Below are 15671 nucleotides of genomic sequence, written 5' to 3' on the forward strand. Positions count from 1 at the left end.
CCGTACGATAAATGTGGCGAATCGACTGATTTACTTTCACTCTCGCAGACTGTTTTTCATATTTTTTTAACATTTCAAATAAGTAACGGAGGTTCTTCAAGGATCGCAGATTTTTATTATCGACAGTTTCGCGTAAGAAATGAAGAATTATTGCCGTGGTAGCTATAAAATATTCTTCGAAACACTGTTCGACTGTAAAGGGGAACAATGGAGGGTAAAAAAGGCTCACCTCGTCCGGCAGTGGTTTAATATCTTCGTCAAGGAGACGCGCAACCCGCGCTACGTCGCCACGTGCGGCCGCCTCGCGTAACTTTTCTGCCATTCCAACCACGCATCTGCAAAAGAAGAGGAAATGGACGGTCATTAGCGGAAATCGTTTCGAACCCGCTGCTTTTCATGCAGCCTGTGCAGATTATTACGTCAGATGTATATATATATATATATATATATATATAGCTTCGAAGAAATAAGTTCGACGGGGTTTTGCGACGTAACGTTAACGATGGGAGAAGCGAAATGAGACATTTAAAAGTGAAGCATTTTCGACGTTCGCTAAATTATTCTACAATATTTCGATCTATTTAAGCAGAAATATTAGTATCTTCCTTTTAGAGGATCAAAGGAAGTGATACAAATTAATAATACGTCAGGAAGTCGTTCATTTTACTCGAATTATTGAGTAGACGTATGCATTCAATTATCAGTTTTATAATTGGCTACTTTCATCGAATAATTTCGCATTAATTTTTATACGATCACATTCTTTACCGCTGAACACGAGGCCGATACCATCCAATAGATAAACCCGGGGATTCGAGTTTCCGCCGGATGTCAACCGGTTGAAGACATTACGCACTTACTACGAGATAAGAGGGGGGAATAAAAACAAAAGGCAGACTTCAGCGAATTCGAGACACAGGATATTTACCAACAGAAAAAATAGCTAACACTTTCTTTATGATAATTAAGCAGCCTCGAGAGGAAGCACCTCGGATCACTTTCAAAATAAATTCCCTAAACGTCCACGTAAAGTCTATTTACATATCGCTTCGACCAGAGATGAGTCACGATTGATAATATCTTCTACGTCACATACAATTTAAAATATACAAAAGTATATAAAATGTCTCGTAGAGAGGACCACGTTCCATCTCTTCGTTGAAAGACAATCGCAATAATTACTCACCCTTGTATCTGCAAAAATGTATAACGTTATCCACTGATCCACTTCCGTTTTTGCTCTAGTTACAAGCGTTCTGGTACCGCGTACCACTTAAACACGCTTCGTCGTAACCAATCTCGCGCACCAGTGCCAAAGGGTACAAGAAACCACCGAATAACGCACTACGAGTTAAACGATTGTCGAATGATTCTGTTACGAACATACTGGAAGCTACGACAGAGAACCTGTGCGATTCGTTATCCGAGGTCAACTGATTTTCCGTAGCACAAACGCCCTTATTTATAACTTCGTCGGAAACACGACTTCCCCTACCCCTCCCTCGGGTAAGTCAATGTTCTCCAACCGTGCGTGACTCCTCTGCGAGTATGCCAGGTATGTTTACAGATTTTCGAGAACTTGAAACGGAGCATTCTGTGTTCGCGAAGTTACGCATACCGAGTGAATGATTTACGCGTTGAATAATACGAGAGAAATTCTTGGCTATTTTTTCAGAATACATTTTGCAACGATAAATAAGAAGCTCGAGGCGCGAGGTCTCCTCGACGCGACTCAGAGGGAGGTGCACGCCTCTGATCGAATTAATATTACACGCGGAATGACGCTCGTAATACACGCGGCCAGATCTTCATTAGAGGAGCGGAAAGGGCGTGACAACCGAGGAGAAAAATGCGTAGCCCCTCTATAAAGGGAACAATGATACACGGAGCCATTGTTTTCGGAGACAATGGACGCGATGGGTTCGTGAGCCGAAAAAAGAATGCACCGCGGATCATCCCTCCGTTCGCTGCGCTCGCGGGAATATTAAATGACTCGTTAACGTGTTCTGATTTTCACTTGGAAATTTTTATAATCGCATTCTATTAATTCTAATGAAAAATGGATTACTTAATAATAAATTTCATCCGCGGTACTTTGTTACTTCATTTCTTACTTATACTTCCACCAATTAATTTTTTTAATCTCTTATAAAAGATTCATATACGATCAATGCGATCTTAACGGCGGCGCGATCCTTTTTTTCTTCAATTAACCTCACTGGGTTTGAATCAGATGTTTCTCCTTTTTTGGAGAACCTAGAGGAATAAAAGTGAAACGAGATTGAAATATCTGTTTGATTGATACGACAGATTGTATAGGTTTTTGTACAGTCTCATTTCCCTGGCACGTTGCAAAACACAAAATTATATAATATCCCGTTTTATTGTAAAAAGTGAATATCATTATCCCAACGGGATAGGGAAGCGGTCAGCGGCGTTGAAAGCGGTATACACACCGACGATTATTTAGTATTCCGTTCGTGCGGTTTAAATCGGGACTACGGTTATATATTCCGGCGGGTCATTAACGTTGCAAATGATCTTTATGAAATTAACGATCTAGAAGAAAACATAACTTACGAATTTAATTGGCCCCGCATGGCGCAGTGGCAATAACCTTACACAGACGCGCGCGGCTGTGCAAATATAGAAATTAAAATGGTAATTGCAGGTGCGATGAAATCCGAAATACAAGAATTTTAATAGACGCGACGCCAATTGGGGGGGGGGGGGGGGGACACTTCTCTGATTCTACACGGAGAACGCAACGACCCACATATTAACATGCGCGACTATCAGTTTTGCATAATTATATGAAGCGTGAACGGACTGAAAAATATTCTATTCGTCGCGAAATTACTGGCTCGACGATTAATTCCGTTTTTTCCCTTACTTCTCTCTTTTCAGTCTGATTGCGTATAAATCAAACAACCCGATCGATCGACGGGTCCAGCTCGCGGTAGATATCCTCCTGATCCGGCGGCAATTTAATTATCGCGCATCCATCCTTCGTCATCGCGATCGATAAAAAAGGAACGTCTTTCACCGGAGTAATCAGCGTACGTAACAACGTAGCTTAATAACTTACACGGGTAGAAAACGAGCAGCGAATAATATATTGCACAAGTTTTCGCGCGCAATACCAGCGCCGACTAAAACACGATCGAAAAACGATCTCTGTGTGTACTCGATTATTCTCGAGTTCGAGTCGAGGCATATCGAACTCGGCTATCTCGCTAACAAATATCTTCCTCTCGTCTGGAACTCAATTTCGAATTAACAATTTTCCATGAATGTCTAATTCCGCGGGTTGCACGATGATTACGAGGGATTAAAATTGTGTAACGAGTCAAGGAGGATCGTTAAATTACACACGTGATGTCCGTCGGATCATCAATCACTTTGTCGTGAGATCCCCGGCGGAATTAAATCGATTCGAATAATAACCTAGTCGGTACACGCAAACAGTTCGTTCGCCTCGCGATCCGATGACGTTATCGTTCCATCGCGATCGGAAAAGTGACGAGAAAATCGGACAGTGGTTGATCCCAAGTAAAGGCTGCCACCAGCGACGCATCTCATCGCGAACAACCTCGTAAAGCATCGCTTTTTCCAATTACTCGTCTGCGCGGCTTTAATTACACCGCATCCTCTCTTACACGCGTTACAGTCTCCTCTGTCTATCGCTCGACCATTTTTCCTTCGTCTTGCGGTTCCAACGCGATCAACAAAATCCCAACGATGACAAGTAAACATTCGATAAGAGTCGACTGCAAAGTGCACGCGCATTATTCTTTAGTACCTTGCAGTTTAACGTTCCAGAAAATATTCCATCACACAGGTATCCGCGACAGTTTCCACCCTGAAAAGTACGCGGTTTACTGCGACCTCGATAGCAGTCGGCATTCTAGGAACGATTACGAGGAACGTATGTCGCGGCGCGGGGGAAAAGTCGCCGGGAAAGGTAACAAAATTTAATTGCGACCGTTCACAGCAGGATAAACATTCAATCAGCTCGCAGTCGACGCGAGAGTAGCGGAAAAGCGACGGTTTTACTAGTAATCGCGGGCAAGAACCCCTGAATCACGACCGCAAACGATCGACCGATGTACCCGTAATCAGAGGCAGTTGCTCGAAAGACAGGATCATAAAGCATACTTTCTTGGCTCCGCTTGTCTTTGGGTAATAATTACACGGGGCACGGTCGTCGAACGCGGAGAAAATTATCGTCCCTGTTACCACGGGGCCTCACCTGTTGCATCGCTGAAAGTTCCCGAGGGGTCTAATTTCGCGATCGGTCCACCGCGCGCCGGTTATTTGCATGCGCAGCCCGCACGACGGAGAAATTAATCGACCTAGAATTAGAACAAAGTTGCGACGAGACCCGCGGGACGATTTTGGTATTACGGGAAGATTACGGACCGTGATCAGCCTGCGATGCTTTCGAAGGATATGCGTTAATTGAGCGACAGGCTGTAAAAAAAGGCTAGCGTATCAAAAACGCCAACTACCTATATTTCAATTATTACTAATGCTATAATTCTTCGATGTTAACTTCATCCACGGTGGAACTTGTAATTCAGGCATTTTCTTATGGTTTCTTCAAGGAGCAAAGTATATGGAGCATCATTCTTTTGATGGAGCAACGGAGAATAAAAAATTCGCGGATGTTCAATGGAATTTTTTCAACTTAATCGTCCCTAATCGCAAAACGCATACGATTATCCATTTCGAACGGCGAAATTGATAATCCGGCTCGTTATTAAATCGCTCGGTGGTTAGGAAAAGCAGCGAAACGCGCTGATCAACGTTCCTCCCCATAATTTTCCAAGTATCGACTAATGCACGAACATTTTCAGGCGGCACGGAGCAGATTTCTCTTCTCGGTTAGCCAGGCGAAGCGGAATTCTTAATTACAGTGGACTTACATCACGTACGCACGAGAAATCCCTCCTTCTGCGTGTCCATACATATCCAACAGGACTTCGGCTCTCGTTCGAGGCATATTCGACCCTGTTTCCACCATTGAGCACGCCCAACAAAATTGTCACCTCTGCCTGGCACTCCAATTAAAGTACACTGCTCCTCTCGAATACGCGCACAGAACGATCAACGCTCAGAGAAACGTTGCGTATAAATAAATTGAAGATCGTAACCAATTTTAATTTAGATAATATTTCCCTGTTCCCCCCTTCGCCGCACTCGACCATAATTAATTCGATAAACGACCGAATCGTGCTAGCGAGGAGAACGAAACTCGCTGGCTGTTTCATCCGCGATGGAACCGGGTCCCGTGTGTGATACCTGGTATTGCAATAAAATAAAACGAGGCAACGAAATTTACAACACGCACGATTTATCTTAACTCTGGCTCGCGGTCCCCTCGAAACGGCGAAATCCAGTGGCAATCACTTTTCACTCTAAATGGGGGGTTTAACCATGTACGGTGAAATTATCGAACGTTCGTTATTCAGCCGCCATTTATTGCTGATATTAATATCACGCGTATAGGTGTTTCGTGATTGATTATTGAAGAGACAGAATGAGAAATTCCTGTATCACGTTTCTATTGTATCTCTGAAAGAGGAATTCGATTGAGAATGCGATAAATCGACGAAATAAAATGGTAATATCTGTGGATATTTCGAATTAAGGTAGAAAAGTGTCTAGGTCTGAGCTGTATCGATCTACGATCGTCGATCTACTATTTTCGATCATTCCAACGAGCGACTCGACGACGCATCCGCCTCGCTAATTACCGATTAACCGGAATCGACGTCGATTAACTGCTGGCATCGGCGTACCGGCTTAGCGAACGCATTAGCCCGTTGTCTCCGAGCGAAGGCGGCAATGAGAAATCTTTTAATTAGAGATCTCACGGAGATAAGAATGTTCCCCAGCGCCGTCGCATTATCCGTCTCCGCGGACAGGAACTCGAGCGTGGAGGGGTGGCATTCCTTCCGTGATCACGGGACCGCGGAGAGGTGGCCACCGGCAAAAAAGTCACGGGAACAAAGCGTTCAATTAAGTGTTCATCCTCAGCCTGGCCAGGCTCCAACTGGGAGGATAACTCGACGCCAATCGAGCCGAGATGACCCGCAACTCCGCGTAAGAAACGACCGGGAACGTTTCGGACGTGTCCAGGACGGGATTTTTGAATGCCGCGAATCGTTTCGCGAAATTGAATCCTCCGACGGGACGTGTACGCGTTCCCGATGAGCGACAACCCGTGGCCCCATCGAAATCGTTCGCGCGACTCCACGGTTAAGGCTAACGATCTTTGCTTCTGATAATCGTCACGTGGATTCTTGGAAAAAATCGGTTTCTCTGTCGCTCGTGTAAATATTGGAAACGCTTCTTCAAAAGTGAGAGAATGGGAGATATAAAGTGTAATAAAAAATTGTTGAAAGAGGTAGAGATGTTGGTATATTTATATATGATCGAAAGAAACCGGAGAAGTACTACTTAAAATGCTTTATGGCGGACACCAAGTAATTTCGATTGTTCTACTCCCAAGGTTGCCGACGCGCTCGCAAACCGGTTCTCCTCCGGTCTACACGTAAGAAAAGGGCTATCAGTTCGCTATTGTAACTAAAAGGAGAAACACGCCAGGACCCGTTGGATATAATCGCGATATTTATTTACGACCATGTTCAGCATCGTTAGACGCCTCCGAGTATCGGCGTAAAAACCCCCGGTGCCGCTGAAATCGCGATCGTGTGTCCATGAAAACGAAAGCATGCACGAACCACCGGGCAAACAAACACCGCTTTATGATCGTTCCTCGCTTCGAACGGAACAAAAAATCCCCGCAGTCCAAACACTTTTTCCGATGCTGTGCAAAAAAACTCGCTTTTAACTTGGTAGAGAACGAATATCGATATTTGTCGAGTAATTACGGTGGCTGCGATGATCATTGAGTCACGAGAACGATTATATATCACTCGATGGTGACTCCCTCAAGTGGAGGTAATTTCCAAAAATCTAATGAAAGCTAAAATCAATTAATCTTTTGATTTCAATGAAACATTTTTTTTCCAATGCTGTGCAAAAAAACTCGCTTTTAATTTGGTGGAGAACGACTATCGATATTTGTTGAGTAATTACAGTGGCTGCGATGATCATTAAGTCGAATCCCTTAAGTGAAAATAATTTTCAAAAATCTAATAAAAGGTAAAATCAATCAATCTTTTGACTTCGATGAAACGTTTTTGTTCCAATGCTGCGCAAAGAAGCTCGCTTTTAACTTGGTAGAGAACGAATATCGATATTTGTCGAGTAATTACGGTGGCTGCGATGATCATTGAGTTATGAGAACGATTACATATCACTCGATGGTGAATCTCTCAAGTGAAAATAATGTCCAAAAATCTCTTGAAATCTAAAATCAAAATCAATTTCCAATGCTGTGTAAAAACACTCGATTTTAACTTGGTAGAGAACGAATATCGATATTTGTCGAGTAATTACAGTGGCTGCGCTGATCCTTGAGTCACGAGAACGATTACATATCACTCGATGGTGAATCCCTCAAGTGAAAATAATGTCCAAAAATCTAATGAAAGCTAAAATCAATCAATCTTTTGACTTCGATGATACGTTCTTACGAGGTTACGACAACCGTGTCTAATTTCTTTCCCTTAAACAGGGGGTGCTATAAAAACAGCCGTGACGGAATTTCGACGGAAGGAAAGCGACGTTCGTTTGGTTAACCGACGAACCTCACGTAGGATACGCCTAACGACGTTTTACCGGGAACCGATGTCCCGCTCTAATGAGGTATTCAGTCAAAACCGATCCACGAGCTCAGATACCACCGCTGGCATTTCGAATGCGCTGTTCCCGGTACTATTTGTAACATATTTGCATAGCAGCCTCGTGGATCGACGTACCGTACTTTCCGCGTATCGACGTCCTCGTCGTTGGAAATCGTTTCGTTCAGTTTTGTTGCTGCCTGAGCAGCTATGCTTCTTCGTCAACGATAGATAGAGGACGAAGGTTAATTCCTTTCTATCGTACTTTCCTATAATTTTAGTTCAATTGACGGATACGAGTGTTTAAGAGACATATAAATTAGCAGAAGTTAATAGTTGGACTGATGCGCGTATGGTTGTTTGCGATTCAATTGAATGAGTTTTTAAGGAGCATGATGAATGTCTCGATTATTTCCTCGTCGATTTTACTAAACGTTTAGTCGCAAAGTGGGATCGAACACCTGGTACCTCATTAGTTCAATAGAAAGGAATATGCCTATTAGCCAGTAGATGCATTAGTCAGCATTTAGTAATTAAGATACATTCGCTCCACGATATGATAACATAAGAAGAATTATTAGAAGCTTCACTGACTTTATTGAAGCTCAATTTGTATATTACTAAAAGAGTAGATATAATAGAAAAAAAGGTAGAACAAGATCGATGATGAATTAAAAATTCACCGAAGAAACGCAACGTATAAAGACGTAGCGAGTGCTTAAAAAGACGTGAAATGTTAATGAGCAGATAAAAGGGGGCCTTAATTAATTTCGATAAAAAGTGGAGCAGGTCAGCGCGGACATTAAAGAGAAATTTCGCTACGTAATACCCACTTCGTTAAATAAAAAATGAGAAAACGAGAGACAACTGTAATTAAATGAAGAACGAAGACTGAGATATGTAGTCGCGCTTAATAAAATTACCCAAACTGATGATCAAGCCTTAAAAAAAAATCACAAAACTGTGCACACGATTCGTAAAGTGAACCACCAAAAACACGTTCCTCTGAAAGGGTTACACTTCTCTCGTACCACGATTCTCGTCTACCGTCGCGGGTCTCGTAAACCCTACCGCGAGGCACGTAAAACTCGGTAGCCGCGGAATCAACAGGTGAAACATGGTCTGCGTGGCGAACGGTACGGATTTATAGGCAGGTGTACGCAGCAGCACGCGTCTGAACACACTTCTGTTGGGGTGCCGTGGGGTTAAACGGGAACGGAGAATAGAGTCAACGAGATGCGCGCGAGATAACGCACCGTGAATGACTGACGCGGCCAGGGGAGATTACGTCCTCCGCTTTAAAAGGACGACGCACCCCGTCCGGTAGCGGCGTGCTCGCCTATCGATTACGTGACACGGTCACGCTCGTGGACGTCGAATTTGAATACAACCGAGACGCTTCAATGGCCGCTCTCTCCCTTGGCTACCTGAATTATCGCTGCGGTTACCGCGTCCCTTTATTGAGTCCGCGTTTGTTCCAGCCGTGCGAGCACCCGGTCACTCCTCGGCTCTTCCTTTTTCTGGCTGGTTCCACGCTCCCTCAACCGTTCCAGGGTGCGCGAGGTGTTCGTAAACGGCTGCGTTAGAGGCAAGCAAGATGTTGGTGCCTCGTTTTGGCAGGGACGCGTAGCCAGTCGACGGAACGCATACGGAATGATTGACTTCGTACGAAAACGAATCCGAGGATCTGAGAACGAAGGCAGTGTTGGACGAGTTTATTCGCTATCCGTGACTTTTCGAACTATCGTGTCGTAATATTGTCCTGAGAAGAGGTACGCGAGACCGCTGTGAACGAAGGAACGAGCCACGCCTAAAGTTGCGTCGCGAAAGTGCGTCGCATCCTAACCGTTCATGCATTCATGCATGACATAACAAGAACAATAGAGCATAACGACGGAACGAAGTACCGTCCAGAGGGTCGCGGTTCAAATTAAATAATTCCTCGATAATTACGTTCATTAAATTGTTAAGTAGCTGTGGTAACTCTCGGTTAAACCCCCTCGACGTTCCTCTCGCACTTTTTGCTACTAAAATCACGCCTCGGGTGTTCCGCGAACTCCACCGCGGCTCTCGACGATTCGTGTTCGTCGCGTGCACGTCTCTGCGCCAGGATTTTTACCCAGCTCGCTCGTACCTTGGTATCGATGGCCGCAGACCACAACGCGAGGGACGGATCATAGTAGTTCGCGAACGGCGCGAGGCTGCAACATGATCAGGCGTGTTCAGATTTCGCCTCGCCGTCGAGCGTTATCGGCACCAGCTTAACGAAATTGCCGCTATAAGTATTTTCCAATCGATTTCACCGGTTCTAACGACTTAATGCCACCCTAACCGACATCGAGGCATTTGTTAATTATTAGCCACGGCCAGGGATAATACTCCTCTAACTGGAGGATCGAACAACTCTGTCGTGCGGTATCGAGGCTCGAATCGCTGTGGATTCGATTAATATTGGACAAATCACCCTCTTCGTGGAAGTACTTTGGTGTGTAATCGTCACGAAAACTGCTTCGATTTGCGCTGATAAACGTAAACGAACGCGATAGATGGATCATTGATATCTAATCGATTTCTTATGGGGTAACTATGAGCGTGATCGGTTCTTGATATTGGTCCCTGTGATCCTGATTCCGTTCTTTAAATCGTACTACGTAAATTCGTTGTCTAAGAGTCGTCGAACTTGTCCCAGAATCTCTATATCGATGGTAAATTCCCACACGGTTCGGTATTTATAAGCGAAGAAAACGATCGTTCGAATTAAAGCGACGAGAGAGCGAGCAGGGGACGTCGAAAGTTATGGTGAACGCAGCGATCGTTCTGGACGCGGAACATCAATATAGAGACCAGGCCCCGATCGTCGGGCTCGTAAGTCGATTCCTAACAAGTACAAAGCGGCATATCGTCCGATTCTAATTCTATACGCACTATTGTATGCCAATTGTACAACATCCAGAACGATGAGAGTGCAGAAGGTACACCAGCAGATAACAAGTGGCGATACGCGGTACGAGACGCGGTGGGAAAAAAAGGAAAGGGGGCTGATATAGAATTCGCGTGGCATCACTGGACACGCGAAACCAGTATCGAACCTTATTGTTCGAGCACGGTATTGTCTTCGTGCTTCGTTAAAATCCCAACAAACAACGATATGGAAAATATCCTTAGAAAACCTGAAGACCAAACATGAACAACATCGTTGAAAATAATCGCGCTTTTGGAGAAATTTGGTATCGTTGCTTGCGAGAATGCGAAAAGAGAAAACGTTGCAACGCGTCGTTGGGGGACGGAATAAGAAATGAAGAAGTTTATGGTAATCGTTGCATCTCGGAGTTCATTCGTGAGAAAATCCATTGTATCCCAACGGTGACTGGCACGACGAATACTTGATCGCATTATGTACACCCACAGACAGACGCATGGAGGCATGCAATTAAGACACAGGCTTATCTTCGTATTTATCTCTCTGTTGGTCTCTCGATTTTTATTCTTTCAATCTTGTCTCGAACGTTATCCTCTTACTTGGTAATCTTAGGCTATGATCAAAGTGACACTGGCCCCCGAGTGATTAAAAGTAGAGGATCACCTCTGCGCGGGGCGAAGGCACGCGTGACTTTTCACGCTCGTACACTTTCGAGAATGTCAGTCGATACATTCTGATACTCGCCTATCAGATATCCCCAATCCCGGCTAAAAGGGACACGTTCGAGCAAATCTGATTACGTACTGAATAACGAACTGGTTAAAGGCGTCCGCTAAGCTGATCTTTTGATGTCATCTTACCAGTGTACGCCTCATGACTCGGGAAGATCGCGGTATCGATGCCTCGCGAGGGCATTGTTAACTGCTCGGAACCTCGAAACAGGTCATCACAGCTGGCAGAACTTGCGTTTACGTCGTGATTCGTGCATAGCAACGTTTGCAACACGAGGTGTTACATGAAAAAATATTTCAGAATAGCAAATGGCGTGTGCTTCGAGGCAGCCACACGCGAAACTATTCGCGTCCGTGGTACAGAAAGGAACTTATTTTCAAACTTCACTTGGCGTATTTTTAGAAATATACAACGCTGCGAAGCAAAAAGAACAAGAGTTAATTCATTTTTCACTCCACCACAGAAGCTTTCCAACCCATATAATTTACGTCCCGTGCAATTAATTTCTCGCCAGGTAGCACGAGATCAAGGGTGTACGTACAAAGCGAGGAGGAAATCGCAAAAACCGCGTGAAACGTTCCAGTGTGGCGAATTTTATCGGTCATAAAACCGTATTGTTTTCGAGTCTGATTAAAAGCGGATGGAGCGTGCACAGGCGATCGCTGACCGTGGATCAAGGAACGATCCTGATGAGAAATCTGCGCGACGACCAACTCCTATAATCCCCATCTCCGCGGGAGGATAAATTGTACTCTGGCGATGAGTCGACGGTGATCGATGTCCACCCTGTTGCAGGATCCTCCGCGTTGGGTGAAACGAAACGAAAAATCTCGACGCTATCTACGCGAGCGAAAGAAAGATCGGTACAAGTCTCATACGATATTTATTAAGAGAGATAACGCGAAGAAGACGAATATCGCTGCAACAGCGAACCAAGGGTCAAACGACGTATAAGTACACGGTTTTAGCCACCGCAGTTCGTATTTCCGGAATTTCGTCCATAAAAAGGAGGACAACTGCCTCGCGTGCAAGTATAGAAAGCAGACGCGTGCAAGGGATCGTTGGACCGAGGAACCATTATTACCAAACATTCCTTACGCAATAAACTTGAAGCCAGTTACCCGAAAGAGTTTCCGCGCAAAAAGCTCATCCATATTCAACGAGCCCTCGTCCAATTCTCCGGCACGTCCAGAAGCTTCACCTCAAAAGAGACACAATAATTTCCACCCATTAATCACCCGGCGCAACTCGTTAAATCGCGCTTGGCCTATTAACGGATTAACGGGAGAGACGGTGGAATCTAACACGCGTTCTGAAAGGCGCCGTTCCGACGCCGTGGCGAACGCCAACCGGTCTCAGGCTAAGTTATTAGCCGCGCATCGATCGGCAATCAATTTCGCCGGGTTTCCCGCGCAACAAAGGCCACCGATTTTTCCGATGCCAGCGGCTGGCGTGCCCCTACGCGCGGTTAATCCACGACGGACAGTTTAATTGCGCCTCCTATGGGAGTGGTTCCTCGGGAACGGCCATACGCGCGTACATATATGGCCGTGCGACGCGGACGACGTCGATCGTACGACCGCGAGCGCACGTGCACCGGCAAAATGTATCGACGCACGCGTTATCACGTGTGTACCAACGCATCCGGCGAACAAAAGCAACAGGAGGGACTTCTGTGGCTCCCTTTTCGATGTCGTGAGAATGGGACACGCGGTGTTCTCGGAACGGGACGCGATCCGTGCTGACATTAAATGTTACGGTTTAGTGCTAATGGAGGCGATTCGATTTCGAGACGCGACGATTCGGTTCGAGGGAGGCTCGAGGGCGAGCCAACTGGTTGAGAGAGTCGCGAGAGGAGCGGGATCTGGCTTCATGGGAGGCAGTGTCGTCTTAGGTATGCTATGATCACGAGTTACTATAAAAACAGCTAATTTTGATCGTTTTTTATATCTTATAATTATATAGTTTGATGTTACTCTTTCGTTATCGTTTTCATTATAATAGAGTGATTATTAATATCGCTACTGGCATCTTTTACTAGGAACGCGAAATCTAATTGGAATATCCAATCATAATAAAGTATATACTTTTCCAGCCGTTCTTATTAGCCGCGATAGTATTTAACATGCTATTTTGATAACCGCCAATTTATTATTAACGTTATCTCGGGGTGGAGGCTTGGGACTCGCGAAACCAGTAGCCCCGTGCCACGATCGGAAAGGTCGTGGATCGAACGAAAAGAAAGCATAATGAAGACGTGGCCGCATAAGAAAGGTGTGCCAGGAATCCAATTAAAAAGGCTTTACTTTCCTCGCTATCTTAATCGACGGCTATTAAATTTTGCCGGCCGGCTGGATAAAGCGGCGACTATGCCGCGATCATAACGAACCGGTCCGACTTCTAAAACGGAAATTATACGCGTCTAAATGATAGGTACCGCGGCGACGAGCCACCTAGCCGAGAAATCGATACAGCCGCGCACATTGTAATCCAGCTTGCCAATCGAAATTGATCAATTAACGGGCAGTCGATGGCGGTGATGCGATGAAATTGGTAACGTTGCCGGTAATTATTCAAGCGAAAACGGTCGGAAGTGAGACATCGCACGGGGAGGGCGCTAACGAGGCGTATGCATATTATACGCGAGGTAAATCCAACGACGCGTATTCAATCAACGTGCGCCGTAAATTGCGAGCAGACTCGAAATGTCCACACGAACGAAGTAATCCCGATTAATCAATCATTACACGGCCAGATCTAACGATCGACGCGAGATTATGCGAGCAGGATATTACGCGTGGCCATGGTTACGGAAGGTAAACGTCAGAATTCCGATGAAAACCAAACCGTTCGAATGGTAATTGAAGAAACCGACGGATTTACGAGACAGCCGTTAAATCAGATGTCCGCGAGTTCAGCCTAAAAACGAGCAGCCACTTCTCTCTTCCATAAAGACATCAAATTTCACGTTCCGCCGGTTGGCCATGCGGTTTTTTCCACCGCGAACGGAGAAAATTGCCGTGGCACGGCCGTTCTCCCGGTTAATTGGGAAAATGATTTTATCCAGGGGCTCGTAACGCTTGTACGGGAGCGCATCGAAGGCGCACGGAATCCTCGCGGCGTCGACCCTCGCCGCGGTCGAAAGAAATAGCGGGACAATTATCTACTCATCCCTTTTCGCTGGGAATGAAACGCGGCCGGGGTCCACTCTGCCACGCATTCCTACGCATTCCCGGCGTCCACCATCGGGTAGTACGTGTACGCGAGAATCGCCGATTCCCGTCCCATCGCGGCCCGCGCCCAGTTCCCGGCCATTATTCGCGAATTAACCGGGCAAATTACGAGCGATGCCGCTCGTAAAACATACGCGGCTGCCGCCACGCTAATATGGGAGTTAGGATATTAATATGTTTACCCAGCGAGCGCTTAAACTTCACGCACCAGGGCACAGCCCCCTCGTTTAATCGGGAGGATTTACAATTCAGTGGAAGCCACCGAGGGGTTACGCGCGGTGCCGCTTTTTTTGCTCGAGGTCAAACGGAACGATCCGCGGGGGCTAATTGAGTGCGGTGTTACGGCCACGGAACGGCGTCAGCCCTTTTCGATCATTCGATAAATAGAAGAGGCTGAATCGGTTTGGTTAACCGTGTAATCTCTGTGTCTAATGGGCTTTAATGGCGAACGATTAAGCTTAACTTCGAACCCGCGATTCACCGGAATTACGACCTTCCGAGAACACTAACGTTGCCTCGAGGAGCGATCGAGAGAATCAGGATCATCTATAAGCAGGATGCTTCGTGTCAGAAACAGAGTGCAATGTCGCGTAAGAGTAGCGCGATGACAAAAGCTGTTCCTTTGGAATTAGAATAATTATCTTTATATAAGGTAACTCTGTTCATTCGAACCACAATTTCTCAGGTATTCGATCGAACGATTTGTACAAATTATCGTTCGTTCGATTCGAGTGACAGATCCTGTCGCTGGCTCGACGCAAAAACTGTAGGTAATTGACGGGTATCTGTAGTACAAATCCATCATGTTCTAAGTACGTCCTCAGCCGCGGCTAATTACACGTATCAATAAATCCAATTAAAGCACACTTTGTTATCGCCCCCTTATCCGCGAACCGATCGGCTCGCGTTCACGCGAACAGGACTGACGATAACCAGAGGTTCGCCGGCAATTTTATATCGCGTCGCGATAATGCATACAAATTACCGTGGCCGCAGATGGAACGGCGGATCGGTCGAAGAGGACGGTTGTAA

The 15671-nt window shown here is 45.6% G+C and overlaps 1 protein-coding gene across 4 annotated transcripts in view; it reads right to left on the bottom strand.

The window, feature by feature from the left end:
- The window catches only part of Dgo (ankyrin repeat domain containing protein 6 diego), a 116653-nt gene that overhangs the window by 83830 nt on the left and 17152 nt on the right, over positions 1 to 15671 (bottom strand). For all 4 annotated transcript variants that reach the window (XM_076898275.1, XM_076898278.1, XM_076898277.1 and 1 more), the window contains exon 2: positions 230 to 335. In XM_076898275.1, the coding sequence (XP_076754390.1) occupies positions 230 to 322 (93 nt within the window). In that variant the 5' untranslated portion in view covers positions 323 to 335. The remainder of the gene's footprint in view (positions 1 to 229; positions 336 to 15671) is intronic.

Source organism: Xylocopa sonorina, chromosome 7 (genome assembly GCF_050948175.1).
Source record: "Xylocopa sonorina isolate GNS202 chromosome 7, iyXylSono1_principal, whole genome shotgun sequence".
NCBI classification, from domain to species: Eukaryota; Metazoa; Arthropoda; class Insecta; order Hymenoptera; family Apidae; genus Xylocopa; species Xylocopa sonorina.